This window comes from Camelina sativa, chromosome 19 (assembly GCF_030686135.1).
Source record: "Camelina sativa cultivar CO46 ecotype springtype chromosome 19, ASM3068613v1".
In the NCBI taxonomy this organism is placed as follows: Eukaryota; Viridiplantae; Streptophyta; class Magnoliopsida; order Brassicales; family Brassicaceae; genus Camelina; species Camelina sativa.
In genome coordinates this window covers 17,426,489-17,440,987 of record NC_141898.1, presented here as the reverse complement: position 1 = coordinate 17,440,987, position 14,499 = coordinate 17,426,489, and the positions used below count along the sequence as shown (strand labels likewise).

The following is a 14,499-nucleotide window of genomic DNA, read 5'->3' as shown; positions in this document are numbered from 1 at the left end:
ATTTTGATATCAATTTAAAAGAAATGAAATCGAATCGGTTCAACTGTTGCAACGATTTCGATATTGGTTCAGTTTGGATCAACAATAAAAAGGATTCTACACTATTTTTAACTAGCCATTTAATCAAAATTTATGTGTTTTCTTTTTATGATACATGTGAAAGTAGGAGATCAGAGAAGGAAGCTAATACCAGTATCACCATCATGTAGTCTAAAAGGTGGTGGTGGTCGCAGTGGTGGTTGTCAGGGTGGTAGAGGTCGACAAGTTGGTGGTCCTCCGAGACGATAGTTTCCCCGCTCGCTGTGATTTGGCATTATCGTCGGTCTACACTTAGTATAAATCTGGTTCAATTCTGCCAATAAGTTGAGAGAGATTTAATTAGTATTGTTTTCCTGAAAAATTCTTATTTGTTTTAAGGTAGACAACCAAAACATTGTAGTCCCTATAGCAAATTTAAAATAGAATATGAAGACAAGAAATACACAACACATATATGAGAAAGGAAACAGTCCATACCTTTTCACCGGCCATCCCCAACATATGTTTTGCGGGGGCACCTCCACATTTGTTTCATTCAAACTGGTGTTGCCATCAGTTGTTACATTTGTTTCAGTCTGCCTATATTGCCTGGAAACCTGAGAGCAAGCTTCCATCACTATTGCCATGTTTTCCTTCAGCTTTGCCATTCCAGAATCATATTGTCTATCTCCTGAATCAATCAAACGTTCCGTAAACCGTAACTGAATCTACTGTGTTCTTTATTAGAGCAATACATATCTTCGATCTACATCTTTATCCACCATTTGCGTTTTGCTAGACTCTTCATGAACATCAACAACATCTTTCTTGCCCCTCCAACTATTGTGCTAAAATGGATTCTCATCTAACACCAACTAAAACATTATTCACAAAATTTAATGACATGGATGCTCATTTAACCTTTCCACTAAGGCTTGTAATCAACTTTTACTTTTAGTAATGTTATTAACAATTTATCCCAAAAAAGTGGGGAAAAGGCAAAAGAAAAAGGAGTTGACCAGTAACTCAAAATTTCATTAACTGTCTAGCTGAATCTGTATATTCGGTAAAAACAATTTCCCAGTCAATATTACTACGCATCGGTCTTTGCCATGATGCAGGAAGTAAAAATGTTTACTAAAAATGAGGGAAATAGAAACAGTTCCCAAATCTTTGAATATTTTTGTTGTTTCTTTATACGCTCCTTTTCACTTTTTGTTAGTCTTCTTCTTTACTATCCGACCAAACCTACATAGACATCAGCAGTAACACTATGTTACTAAGATACACATTCGTGTAGTTAAAATAAAGCTTTACTAAGTGCAGCATTCTGAGATTAGATGACAAACGTAATTAGACAGGCAATTGGAATCATAAAACATCATCTAGCTTCAACTTTCACGAAACCCTTTTTTTGGTAGCTTGCAAAGAAATGCCACAGTTATACACTTAAATACTGACTAATTTAGGCTTACCCTAAATGAAGAAGCAGAGCAGCCCTATACGAACATTTTGCGGTACTGCTTTTTCTCTTCATTGTCTCTAATGGCGAGCTGCACATGTGTGGTTATTAACGTCAGCTCAATGACTTTTATGCAAGAAGTTAAGTCACTGCAAAAAAACTTGTTTATACGAATACCAACCTTTTTCATAACTGCAGCATATTCTTTCTTGATACCAGCTGTAAATCAACTCCCACGATCATACGCGTACAAAAATGCTATAATTAGATTTCTCTTCCAATACTCATACATCAATAATGACAAATCAAGCAAGTCAAACCATAATAATAGACGCCTTAATGAATCACTCACCGTCATTAGGTTCGAATTGAAGAGCTTTCTCAAAGCTTTCAGCAGCAGCATCGACATTATTGAGAGCCATGTATGCCTAACATTACCAAAAAGTGCACATAAGAAACAGAAACAAACTTCATCTCACGAGAGATCCATGATTTTGGTGGTTATGCCTCAGTCTAGGTTCTTGAAAACTGTAGAACAATAAGTTTTTGAAGTACCTGGCCTTGTCGAAACAATGCTTTAACATTGTTATCTTCATCACGCATCGCAAATTCAGTGTCCAACAACGCTCCCTTAGCATCTCCAAATTTGAGTTTGCAGGCCTGCCATAACAGCCAGTTACAATATAATAGTTAAAACATCAGCTATAAAGGGAACCCAAAGCAATCTGAGTTGGACTATGGAGAAAACATAGGGAATGTAAACAGAGATGAAATCCATAAGTCATATGAGCAATGATTAAATCATTTTGATGTATGTCCCACACTCCCACAAACATAATCTCTAAGAGTATTATCTTGGTGCATATGTAAATGTCAACCTACCCTACTTTTTCTCAAGAAATAATTAAACAGCACAAACCAACATAAATGACAGGTCTACAGTGTAGCCCACTTCACTTTTAGTTTACATTACATTTTCCAACTGCCTATCATTCTATCGACAGTGAAGCTTATCCGCAAGAAGTAAGCAACATCAGATAGTAACAAGAAATTTGGCTTATCGTAAGAGTATGAACTTACAGCACTATTAGTGAAGATCTGCGACTTTGTCTTGCGCAAGGCAGTACTCGTCTCTGCAAGACCACAGGTAGAGGAGTATGCACAGTATCAATATTCCCTGAGAAATACAGCAAATGGAAAAATATATATAAAAAGAAAAAGTGATGAACAACCTTCATCAATGCCCTCTTTCTCCCAGCAGATATCCAGATAACGTAAAGCCTTACGGTACTTTCTTAGAGCCATCTTATAGTCTTGTTTCTGAGAGTAAATTTGAGGACAAAATCATATCAAATTCAAAGAAACAAAAAGCTTGAACATTAAAAACATTTCATTCGGAACGTTGGGAAGAGCACCTTAAAGTGTTCATTTCCATGAGCCTTGACAAAATCAACAGTCTCCATCCACCAAGACAGCTCAGCTGGGCTTTCATTTAGATCAATAGGCCAGTCAGGGTACACATCACCGTCCTTGAAAAAGTCACAAATCCCATCATCTGCTCCCTCGGGGATCTCTCCACAGTCATGAACCACAACATCCTGAGAAGGACAAGACTGTTCCTCTATAGTAACATGCTCAATTGACCGAACAACTCCCATTCCTTTAGTAACCCTTCCAAACACAACATGTTTCCCATCTAAATGAGAAGTCCGAGTTGTTGTGATGAAAAACTGAGAGCCATTAGTGTTGGGACCAGAGTTAGCCATAGAGAGCATCCCTTTCCTCTCATGTTTCAGTTCAAAGTTCTCATCTTCAAACTTCAACCCATAGATAGATTCACCACCAGTACCATCATTTGCTGATATGTCCCCACCTTGAATCATAAACCCCTTGATAACACGATGAAATCGATTCCCCTGACAACAAATTATACCAAATAACATTAGTCATAAGCGTTCAGAACAATTCTATAGTACAATTGCATCCTCAAAGCTTTGATCTTTCCTTTACTAAGACCAACAACAGTAAACTAATTGCAATACTGAAACAAACTCAAAAGCTACTAGGCAATACAAGTTTAAGAACTTACAGAGAGATTCAAGCAAAGACCCATCAAACCCCAAAATCATAAGCATTCAGAAACGTTTCTATAGCACAATTTCATTCTAAAGTTTTGATCTTTCATTCACAACTACCAACCACAATTATAACAAAGTTTTGATCTTTCATAACCCAAAAGAAGAATGACCCATCAGAACCTCAAACCCTAAAATCATAGAAACACCAAATACCCATTTCTAACATTTCATAAACCCAAAGCAAAACAGATACATAAGAGAGCATATATAGACATAGAGAGAAAGAGAGAGAGAACCTTGTAATGGAGAGGGACACCAGTGTTTGGACCAATACCCTTTTCTCCGGTACAAAGCAATCGAAAATTCTCAGCGGTTTTGGGGACAACGTCATCGTAAAGCTCGATAACAATCCTTCCTTCAAGCTCACCTCCAATGCTAATGTCCATGAAACACTTTGACCGACCCATTTCTTGTTCTTGCTTTCTTGAAACCGAAACAGAGACTCGACAGAGAGAGAGAGAGAAAGAATCGGAGGAAGAGACAAAGAACGTTGTGTATTCTCTCTTCTTCTCTCAGTGTGGCTTCCGTCTCTAAAAAGACTGTAGATGGAGACTTGTCTCAACTCTTTTTATTAACTCTCAACGCAGAAATCAAAACGACACACACACAGAGAGAAGGAAACCCTATGACCCACTTGCTTCCTCCAACTAATTTTGTCTCTATTTATTTATTTTTATTTCCGTTTTATTTATTTATTACTTGCTGCCAAAATATATAACGTTAAAAAAAAATATAAATTTATTACTTGCTGCCAAAAAAGAACAAAATATTGATAATTAATTTTGATACTTGTCCCTTCAGGTACATTCCATATACTATAACAGTGGATAGTTGGTGATTATCCCACTATGGCCACTACACAATAAATATTTCGTTTTATTATTGATATTTTTAATTATTTAAGTTATTTACATTATTATTTATTGTTTTGTATCAGATATTTTAGACTTTTTAGTTAAGTACATTTTGACATATTTAAATAGATAGACTCAAACGAAGTTTTGATACCAAAAAAAAAAAAAAGACTCAAACGAACTAAATTTTTATTTTTACGGAAAAAGTTTATTAAAAATAAAAATTTCTTCGACCTACAAATATAATTTTCAATGTTTTCAATTTATAAAACAAATTATCTATATTATACATTTTTTACATGTTATAATCGAAATTAATTTGAACGAGAAATAAGAATTCAAAATGGATATTTTAAAAATCTTAATTTTTTTTGTAATTTTAACTTTTTTCTGGCAAATCCCTTCACAAAAGTAACCAGAATCATATATATATATATATATATTATATCTTGAGTTCTTTAGAATTTTCTTTGTAAATGCTTTATAAGATTATATATTTACATTTACATGTTAAAATAGAAGTTAATTTGAATGAAAAATAAAACTTCAAAGTGAATGAAAAATATATTTATATTTTTTTGTAAAGATTGTATATATTTATTTAAACACCTAAGATTAACATTTAATTAACATCTTTAATAATTTTGTAACGCCTGTTAACATTTGTTAAATTATAACTTCAAATTCACCAACAATTCAAATATAAGATCTTTTTAAAAATACCCATTTTCCTATGTTACTTTTTAAAAATACTCTTTCATGTTGTCCATTTTCAAAAATACCCTTTTTCTATGTATAAAACAACTAAATTCTAAATCCTAAATTCCAACTACTAAATTCTAACCCCTCAAACCTATATCTTAAATGTAAAATAGAGAATCCAGACCTAAAAAAAATTCTAAAAATTAATTTAATATATTGTTATTTTGTAAAAAAGGGTAAAAATAAAAATGTTCAAAAAATGGTATTTTTGAAAAAGGTATCCCAAAAGGGGTATTTTTAACAAATTCTCAATATAATTTTCAATGTTTTGAATTTGTAGAACAAATTATCTATATTATATATTTTTTACATGTGATAATCAAAGTTAATTTGAACGAGAAATTAGGATTCAAAATGGATATTTTAAAAAGAGAATTTGTTAAAAATACCCTTTTTGGAATATCTCTTTTCAAAAATACCCTATTTTTAAACATTTTCATTTTTACCCTCTTTTACATAATTTCAATATGTTAAATTGATTTTTAGAATTTTTTTTAGGTTTGGGTTCTCAATTTGCATTTAGTATATAGTTTTGAGGGGTTAGGGTTTAGTATTAGGAGTTTAGGGTTTAGAATTTAGTGATTTTATTGAGAGAAATAGGTATTTTTGAAAATGACCAACATGAAAAGATATTTTTAAAAAATAACATAGGAAAATGAGTATTTTTGAAAATTCCCCTTTTAAAAATCTTAATTATTTGTAATTTTAACCCTTTTTTTGGCAAATCCCTTCACCAAAATAACCAGATATATATATATATATATATATATATTTATATATTGTATCTTGAGTTATTTAGAATCTTCTTTGTAAAGTCTTTATAAGATTACTAGTGTCATGGCGGCCTAAATTAAAAAAAGTGAATTTTAACGGCCCAAATTATAATCTTACCTTCTAATCTGATTCGTTTGATTAAAAAAAAAAAAAAGAAAGAATCTTCTAATCTGATTCTCGTTTCATCGGAGCCGACAGACCTCATGCTCTTCATCTCCAACAGAGTTAAATAATCCATCGATTGTTTCAATTTCAGCAAAGGTATCTGATTCTCGTCTCATGTTTTTGATCGACCTCATGCTCTCCATCTCCGACAGATTTAACTCATGAACCGAGTGTTTCAATTTCAGCATACCTGATTCTCGTCTCATCGGCGCCGACCAACCTCATGCTCTCTATTTCCAACAGAGTTAACTCATCCACCGAGTATTTCAATTTCAGCAAAGGTACATGATTAAGTAAATCCAATTAGAAAATTAGTGAACACTCTTGGGATTTTTTTTTTTTTTTGTTGCTTATCGTTAGAAATTGAGGGAACTATATAATGAGTAACTTTTTATCCTCTCTTATGATTTGATTTCAATCCAACAATGGCGTTTTATATCTCCAGTTCATTAACTCCAACCCATTTCTGGAAACCCTTAAACCCTTTTAATACCCTCTCCCCCTTTCAATTTCGGGGTTCTCTTTCTAGTTTCGTCCGACGGAGAAAACCAGAGGGAGCTAAATTAAGCTGTAAAGTCAATATGTTACCTTCACGTAGAGATGGGTTGTTGATTAGTTGTTGCAGTACATCGAGCTTTGAGTCTCCTGAGTCTTCAGTTTCACGGGAAGAAGATGCTGCATTTGAGGTCTATCTCTCTCTTTTTATCTCAATTGCAAATCATGTCAAAGTGTAGGTTTTTTCTTTTCTAGAATGAGAAGTGACAAATCAATTAGGATTTTGAATTGTATACCTGTAGATAAGAGTGTATGTTGCATACGTTTAGTGGAGTTTTTAAAAGCTTCGATTTGTTTATTTGGATTTTGCAGAGAATAAGGGAAGCTGAAGGAGAACGAGTTAGCAACATGGAAGAGCTTGAGAGAAAAGCTAATGTACAATTAGAAAGGCAGCTTGTGATGGCTTCTGATTGGAGTAGAACATTGTTAACTATGCGAGGGAAGTTAAAAGGAACAGAATGGGATCCTGAAATCTCTCACCGGATCAATTTTAGTGATTTTACGAAGCTCTTAGATTCCAACAGTGTTCAATACATGGAGTATTCAAATTACAGAAAGACCATATCAGGTTCGAAGTTACAGAAAATTTTATACTTGCAGTGTTTTTTTTCTATTTGAGAAGGTCCATCATGTAATTGTTTACCTCATCAACAACATCATTTGTAGGACATAGTATCGCACGCTCCTTGAAATAATCTCCATCATCAAGATTGTGAAGCAAAGACGGATATGTGCTAAGTGCGATTGAATTAATTGGATCCAAAGAGTCTTTCAGAAGCATATCTTCAGGTATATCAATCACCGCTTCACCGTCGTTTGGCTCAGAAAGTTTACCATCTCCAAGTTTTAGTATCCACTCAAAAAACTCTTTGATGAGATCCACTGCTAATGGATCTGACTCCACAGTAAGTCTCATGTTTTTTGTTAATGTAAGAACTTGGCAAGAGTTCCACAAAGACGAAGAATATAATGAAGCTTGAACAATCTGTTTTCGACTGCCCTTAGGTACCACTGGTAAAATCTGACGAAAATCACCTCCAAAGACAACAGCTTTACCTCCAAAAGGTTTTCCAAGGTTAAGAATATCTATTAAAGATCGATCTAAAGCTTCAAAACAATGTTTATGCATCATTGGTGCCTCATCCCAGATGATTAACTTAGCTTCTTCAATCAAAGCAGCAATATCGCTATCAGCAGAAAAGGTGCAAGTGGAAGTCTAGTGTACCTGTATCGGTATTGAAAATTGAGAATGAGCTGTTCGACCACCTTCTAATAACAATGCAGTCATTGCAGTGGATGCAACATTTAGGACAATCTCTCCTTTTGAACGAATGTATGTAGATAGGGTTTTCCATAGAAACGTTTTTCCTGTGCCTCCAAATCCATAGACAAAGAAAAGACCTCCTCCTTTTGAATCCACTGAACCAACTATATGATCAAATATATTCTTCTGATCAAGGTTCAACAAAGGTAGCAAACGAAGAAACTCCTTTTTGACATGCATGCCTGTCGTAACATAGTTCATCACTTATGAGTCTGTTGATTGCAGCTGGGATATTATTATTATCCGGAAATGGTAGTTCAGTGAAATTTCTTAGAGCACTTCCATTAGAGATTAAAAGCCTTTCAATCTCAAACAAAGTTTGATACTTGATTTGCTCATCGGACATAAGATAATCTGCAAGTAAAAATATATAATATTAAATCCAGTTAAGCTTGTATAAAGTTGTGTATTATTATGCTTTAAAACTCATAAATATGTACCTGGTGTCCCACGGATTTTCCGCTGCATATATAAGATATCTTCGGAGAGTAAATGCCACGTTTCTAACCAAACATGGTTTGGTCTTGACAAACTTTCTGAAAGAAGAAGCATAACAAATAGTCTTCGCATATAGTGTGCTGATCCCCACTGACTTGCTTCAGTTATTGCACCAATATACTCTGAGTCATCATCAAGAAGATTCAGAGCAAAACATGCTTCCTTGTAGGAAGAATATATGATTCCATCAACAGTGCACAAATCATCAAAATTTGTAGCTCCCTTTGCTTTGTTTAAAATCATCCTCATGTAGAACAATTTACCCGCAGCTGGAGTAAAATGATGTATTCTCCCGAACGAAACTTTTCTTTTTCTGATTGTCCATTCTTTGTTTCTCTTTTTCCACACAAACCAAGAAGGAAATTGAGCGTAAGTGAGTTCTTTTGCGAATGCTAATTCCTCATCTTCCGAGCTGTTAATTTTCATCCACTCTAACAATTGCGAGGTTTAATTTCCTTCTTTGGCTAGGACATCATCAACATCTTCATCCTCGTCGTAACATACAATATGCTCTCCTTCTAGATGAATATTCAGTCTTTGAATATGAACACTACTATAATGTATTTCAAATTCAAAAATCCTCCAAGCAGATTCACACGGTGCAATGTACCTATAAAGAAATTAGATAAATGTAAGAAAAACCTTCAAAAAACAAAAGACGTAGTATAAATTCTTTAAAAATACTTCACCTGAAATCATAGAAACGCTTAATTTCATCTATAACTAGTTCTACTACCGGGTCTGAAGATCCATCATTTTCTACTTGGTTGTGAAACTCAACATCATTTCTTTTTCGATTGTCCTTTGTTGTAGCTAAGACACGATCATTTCCCTTGTTGATGTATTTGAATAAATACTTTATTGCTTTTGTTTGGTTGCACCATTCAACATTGATGTGGCATTGATACTTCAAGAGTAGATATGGGTTGTAAGGAACGACATATCCATTGTCTAGCAAAGTTCCATTTTTCTCAACTGATCGACCATCATCTCTTCGCTTGTAAACTGGGAATCCATCTTTGTTGATGCAAGTGCTGCTGTTGAACTCTTTTGGAAACTTTTTCGTGCACTTTCCTTTATCCATACATGGTGAATGTGGATTTACAACCCCACATGGTCCATGTATCATAAATTCTTTGACAACATTGTAGAGTGTTGGATTTGTTGCTTCGTCTGGAATTTCAGCAGAAATTACATTGTCAATGGCATCAGTTGTTGTCAGTTTTGATCCTTCTGCAAAAATAGTAGAATATGGGCATGTGGCAGTCCTCTTTTCTGAAATTTTATAGTGTACAAAACTGTAAAAAAGATAGAAGGCAAAAAATTCAATATGATATATCTAAACTTAAAGGCAATTATTCTAACAAAAACAAAAAGTGTTAGATATTTTTACCTGCTGTTGCAGGACCAAAAACATTATTTATTTTTATATCAACAATCAAATTGTCTAGCTTAATCTTGAAGATTCTAGACATAATATCAGCTCTGTCTGTTGATTGGTGACCTCGAGCTTGCAGGTATCTTGTGATCTCTGGCCATTTTGGATTGCAAGTGAAAGTAATAAATAGATCTGGATATCCAAAGTGCTGACAAACTGCCATTGCATCCATATATCTTTCCTGCGTACATCGTGCGCTACCGATAAAAGTAGATGGTAGCACCATACGCCTACCAACCTTTGAGGTGTTCATGTTTCCTTTATCAGCAGCCGCCTCGACGTTTACGTATTTATCAACACGTAAAGCCTTTTGGTTGAGCTTCAAATATCCTATTCTTTCTACCTCTATCATCGTCAATCCATCTACCAGAAACTGCTGAAATAACATGCAGGAGCTCATTAAAGTTGTGGGATGATTTGGACGTTCCATGAGCTTGTATGCAAAAAATTCCCTCATACTAACCCTGGTACGTGGATTTGTGGATCCTGTTGTAGTCCTCTTGAGTTCTAGATCAATATGGTAACCATCTTCTCCAAAAGGAAACAAAAGTGGATATTGTAATGGAAGATATCCAGCGTGAAGTTCACTGATTCTTTTTAATTTCCCTTCCATTGTTTCCAAAACAATGTCTCTTGGCTCCATTTCTAGATCGAAATCGCCAACATATAAGGCAGCAACTTCTGATGTAGTAGGAAGATTGTATGTTTTACCACTTTGAGCACATGCAGTTCGCCTTGAAATCAACTTTAGCTGAAGATGCGTAGCAGTTTTAATCTTTTGTGTTTTTTTTTCTGTCGCAAAAGTAAAATAAGTGTTTTTTTTTGTGTTTTAATTTGAGATTTGTTAAGCAAAAATTGTGAAAGATGATAATTTGGGACTTAAAATGGAGAGAGCTACAGTAAGTTGAAAATTTACTTGTGACTTATAGAATAAGGATATATTTACATGTTAAAATAGAAGTTAATGTGAGTGAAAAAAAAATCAAAGTGGATAGCTTATATTTATAAATTAATATTTTTATATTTTTTTGGTAAAGATTGTATATATTTATTTAAACACCAAAGATTAATATTTAATTAACATCTTTAATAATTTTATAACGCTTGTTAACATTTGTTAAATTATAACTTCAAATTCACCAACAATTCAAATATAAGGTCTTTTCAAAAATACCCATTTTTCTATGTCACTTTTTAAAAATACTCTTTCATGTTGTCCATTTTCAAAGATACCCTTTTCTATATATAAAACAACTAAATTATAGGTCCTAAATTCCAACTACTAAACACTAAACCCTCAAAACTATATCTTAAATGTAAAATAGAGAACCCAAACCTAAAAAAAATTCTAAAAATTAATTTAATATATTGTAAAAAAAAAGGTAAAAATAAAAATGTTCAAAAAAAAATGGTATTTTTGAAAAAGGTATCCCAAAAGGGGTATTTTTAACAAATTCTCAATATAATTTTCAATGTTTTGAATTTGTAGAACAAATTATCTATATTATATATTTTTTACATGTGATAATCGAAGTTAATTTGAACGAGAAATTATGATTCAAAATGGATATTTTAAAAATCTTAATTTTTGTAATTTTAATTTTTTTTGGCAAATCCCTTCACCAAAATAACCAGATATATATATTGTATCTTGTGTTCTTTAGAATCTTCTTTGTAAAGGCTTTATAAGATTCTATATTTACATGTTAAAATAGAAGTTAATTTGAATGAAAAATAAAAATTCAAAGTGGATAGTTTATATTTATAAACTAATATTTTTATATTTTTTGGTAAAGATTGTATATATTTATTTAAACACCAAAGATTAACATTTAATTAACATCTTTAATAATTTTGTAACGCCTGTTAACATTTGTTAAATTATAACTTCAAATTCACCAACAATACAAATATAAGGTCTTTTCAAAAATACCCATTTTCCTATGTCACTTTTTAAAAATACTCTTTCATGTTGTCCATTTTCAAAAATACCCTTTTCTATGTATAAAACAACTAAATTCTAAGTCCTAAGTTCCAACTACTAAACATTAACCCCTCAAAACTATATCTTAAATGTAAAATAGAGAACTCAAACCTAAAAAAAAAATTCTAAAAATTAATTTAATATATTGTTAAAAAGGGTAAAAATAAAAATGTTCAAAAAAAATGGTATTTTTGAAAAAGGTATCCCAAAAGGGGTATTTTTAACAAATTCTCAATATAATTTTCAATGTTTTGAATTTGTAGAACAAATTATCTATATTATATATTTTTTACATGTGATAATCGAAGTTAATTTGAACGAGAAATTATGATTCAAAATGGATATTTTAAAAATCTTAATTTTTGTAATTTTAATTTTTTTTGGCAAATCCCTTCACCAAAATAACCAGATATATATATTGTATCTTGTGTTCTTTAGAATCTTCTTTGTAAAGGCTTTATAAGATTATATATTTACATGTTAAAATAGAAGTTAATTTGAATGAAAAATAAAAATTCAAAGTGGATAGTTTATATTTATAAACTAAAATTTTTATATTTTTTTGGTAAAGATTGTATATATTTATTTAAACACCAAATATTAACATTTAATTAACATCTTTAATAATTTTGTAACGCCTGTTAACATTTGTTAAATTATAACATCAAATTCACCAACAATACAAATATAAGATCTTTTCAAAAATACCCATTTTCCTATGTCACTTTTTAAAAATACTCTTTCATGCTGTCCATTTTCAAAAATACCCTTTTCTATGTATAAAACAACTAAATTCTAAGTCCTAAATTCCAACTACTAAACACTAACCCCTCAAAACTATATCTTAAATGTAAAATAGAGAACCCAAACCTAAAAAAAAATTCTAAAAATTAATTTAATATATTGTAAAAAAAGGTAAAAATAAAAATGTTAAAAAAAAATGGTATTTTCGAAAAAGGTATCCCAAAAGGGGTATTTTTAACAAATTTTCAATATAATTTTCAATGTTTTGAATTTGTAGAACAAATTATCTATATCATATATTTTTTACATGTGATAATCGAAGTTAATTTGAACGAGAAATTATGATTCAAAATGGATATTTTAAAAATCTTCATTTGAACGAGAAACAGGAAATCACATTTTAAACCTTCAAAGTGTCATTGAGTAGCACTTTAAACACTGAGATATTTTCACCAACACTATAAACCTTTAAAATGATTTCACTAACACTTTAAACCTTTAAACTAACTTTTCTGTTTGTACCGCTATGAAAGATGACTGAACAATAATATCTGTCAATGTGTTCTCCATGGTCGGAATAGGCGGGTCAATTCCCTCCCTGAGAACCGTACTTGAGAGTAAATAGTTAAACTATGTTGGTTTGATTTAAATGCTTGTTTAATTAATTTAATTTAATTTAATTATTTATGACGATTTATAAAAAAATTTAAAAATACATCAAAGCAAAAAAAATGAAGAATTAGAGGTAAGGTTAAAACATTTGACAAATGTAAAATTGAAGACGACAATATATTTAGAAGATTCATTGGTTTCCAATGAGAAGTCAATGATTTGAATTAGAATCGAGTGGAGATGCATTTATTAAAAAGATTAATAATGTGAAGAGTAACGTCGTAAAAGTTTTGTAAAAAATGAAGATGAACACAAATTTTTTTTTATCTTTTTATTTATTTACAAAAACTAAAACTTATTATAATTTAAATTAAACTAACATAGTTTAACTATTTCGCGTTGACGGATATTATTATTCCGTTATTTTTTATGGCGATACAAAAATGAAAGTTCGTTTAAAGGTTTAAAGTGTTAGTAAAAGCATTTTAAAAGTTCAAAGTGTTAGTAAAATTATTTTAAAGGTATTTAATGTTATTGAAATTTTCTGGAGGTTTAAAGTGCTACTTAGTGACACTTTGAAGGTTTAAAACGTGATTTTCCTATATTTATTTAAACACCTAAGATTAACATTTAATTAACATCTTTAATGATTTTGTAACGCCTGTTAACAGTTGTTAAATTATAAATTCAAATTCACCAACAATTCAAATATAAGGTCTTTAGAGAAAATATAATGAGATTTTTTTTCCAACCAAAAAAGTTTGGTATTAAACGTCCAAAGAAAAATTCGATAGGATATCTTTTAGGTTTCTCCCCTAAAAATCTAACGCGGTTAATGAATTATGTAACGTATGTTAAAGTATGTAAATATATATTAGATTTTGAGATATCTTTTACTCAATTTTGCTGATTTTTATCAAGATTTTAATTAACGCAAACTATATATATACCGTGTGTAGTTGCGATTAGAACACTTCTCTACGACGTCCTATAGCCGTTAGATCAATTTTTACTAGAAACTCGTAAGGCTAATACAAATCCACGTCTGCAAAAAAGTCGTTCACAAAATCTTGTTCATAATTGTAAAATGTAATATATGTTTACATGTGACTTATATTGGGCGGTGCAAGGTAAAAATAGGGAATTTAGTCAAGACTACCACATTGAACTT

General features: G+C 31.5%; 3 protein-coding genes across 7 annotated transcripts; 1 reads left to right on the top strand and 2 right to left on the bottom strand.

The window, feature by feature from the left end:
• Positions 1-1,032: 1,032 nt before the first annotated feature.
• LOC104766898 (peptidyl-prolyl cis-trans isomerase CYP40-like) lies at positions 1,033-4,263 on the bottom strand. The gene is made up of 9 exons (XM_010490876.3): positions 3,855-4,263; positions 2,896-3,396; positions 2,713-2,800; positions 2,561-2,613; positions 2,036-2,140; positions 1,833-1,908; positions 1,662-1,699; positions 1,494-1,571; positions 1,033-1,266 (listed from the first exon to the last, which is right to left on the bottom strand). Exons 1-8 carry the CDS (start codon positions 4,023-4,025, stop codon positions 1,518-1,520), a joined length of 1,086 nt encoding a protein of 361 aa, XP_010489178.1. The 5' UTR covers positions 4,026-4,263; the 3' UTR covers positions 1,033-1,266; positions 1,494-1,517.
• A 1,832-nt stretch (positions 4,264-6,095) lies between these two features.
• Positions 6,096-8,197, top strand: LOC104766900 (putative inactive ATP-dependent zinc metalloprotease FTSHI 4, chloroplastic). 5 transcript variants are annotated; one of them, XR_764143.3, is made up of 7 exons: positions 6,096-6,269; positions 6,359-6,454; positions 6,703-6,859; positions 7,041-7,296; positions 7,395-7,633; positions 7,734-7,803; positions 7,908-8,197. XR_764143.3 is itself a non-coding variant. In XM_087500614.1 (5 exons), exons 3-5 carry the CDS (start codon positions 6,755-6,757, stop codon positions 7,421-7,423), a joined length of 390 nt encoding a protein of 129 aa, XP_087356740.1. In that variant the 5' UTR covers positions 6,096-6,269; positions 6,359-6,454; positions 6,703-6,754; the 3' UTR covers positions 7,424-7,725. The 5 variants fall into 5 exon arrangements, 1 of the variants encoding a protein (XP_087356740.1); XR_764140.3 differs by having other exon boundaries at positions 7,734-8,197; XR_764141.3 differs by having other exon boundaries at positions 6,120-6,269; positions 6,619-6,859; positions 7,734-8,197.
• An 800-nt stretch (positions 8,198-8,997) lies between these two features.
• LOC147920716 (uncharacterized) lies at positions 8,998-10,631 on the bottom strand. Its single transcript, XM_087501193.1, has 3 exons — positions 9,944-10,631; positions 9,240-9,825; positions 8,998-9,160 (listed from the first exon to the last, which is right to left on the bottom strand). Exons 1-3 carry the CDS (start codon positions 10,629-10,631, stop codon positions 8,998-9,000), a joined length of 1,437 nt encoding a protein of 478 aa, XP_087357319.1.
• Between the last annotated feature and the right edge of the window lie 3,868 nt (positions 10,632-14,499).

Bases quoted from the DNA above. Each gene is read 5' to 3' on its own strand.
- LOC104766898 (XM_010490876.3), bottom strand. From the start codon at position 4,025: ATGGGTCGGTCAAAGTGTTTCATGGACATTAGCATTGGAGGTGAGCTT. The intron at 2,801-2,895 runs GTGCTCTTCCCA...ATTTACTCTCAG, and splicing joins ATGGAAATGAACACTTTAAG to AAACAAGACTATAAGATGGC. The intron at 1,700-1,832 runs GTGAGTGATTCA...GTTGATTTACAG, and splicing joins TCAATTCGAACCTAATGACG to CTGGTATCAAGAAAGAATAT.
- LOC104766900 (XM_087500614.1), top strand. From the start codon at position 6,755: ATGTTACCTTCACGTAGAGATGGGTTGTTGATTAGTTGTTGCAGTACA. The intron at 6,860-7,040 runs GTCTATCTCTCT...TGGATTTTGCAG, and splicing joins AAGAAGATGCTGCATTTGAG to AGAATAAGGGAAGCTGAAGG. The intron at 7,297-7,394 runs GTTCGAAGTTAC...CATCATTTGTAG, and splicing joins TTACAGAAAGACCATATCAG to GACATAGTATCGCACGCTCC.
- LOC147920716 (XM_087501193.1), bottom strand. From the start codon at position 10,631: ATGGAGCCAAGAGACATTGTTTTGGAAACAATGGAAGGGAAATTAAAA. The intron at 9,826-9,943 runs GTAAAAATATCT...ATAAAATTTCAG, and splicing joins TTTTGGTCCTGCAACAGCAG to AAAAGAGGACTGCCACATGC. The intron at 9,161-9,239 runs GTGAAGTATTTT...ATTTCTTTATAG, and splicing joins AAGCGTTTCTATGATTTCAG to GTACATTGCACCGTGTGAAT.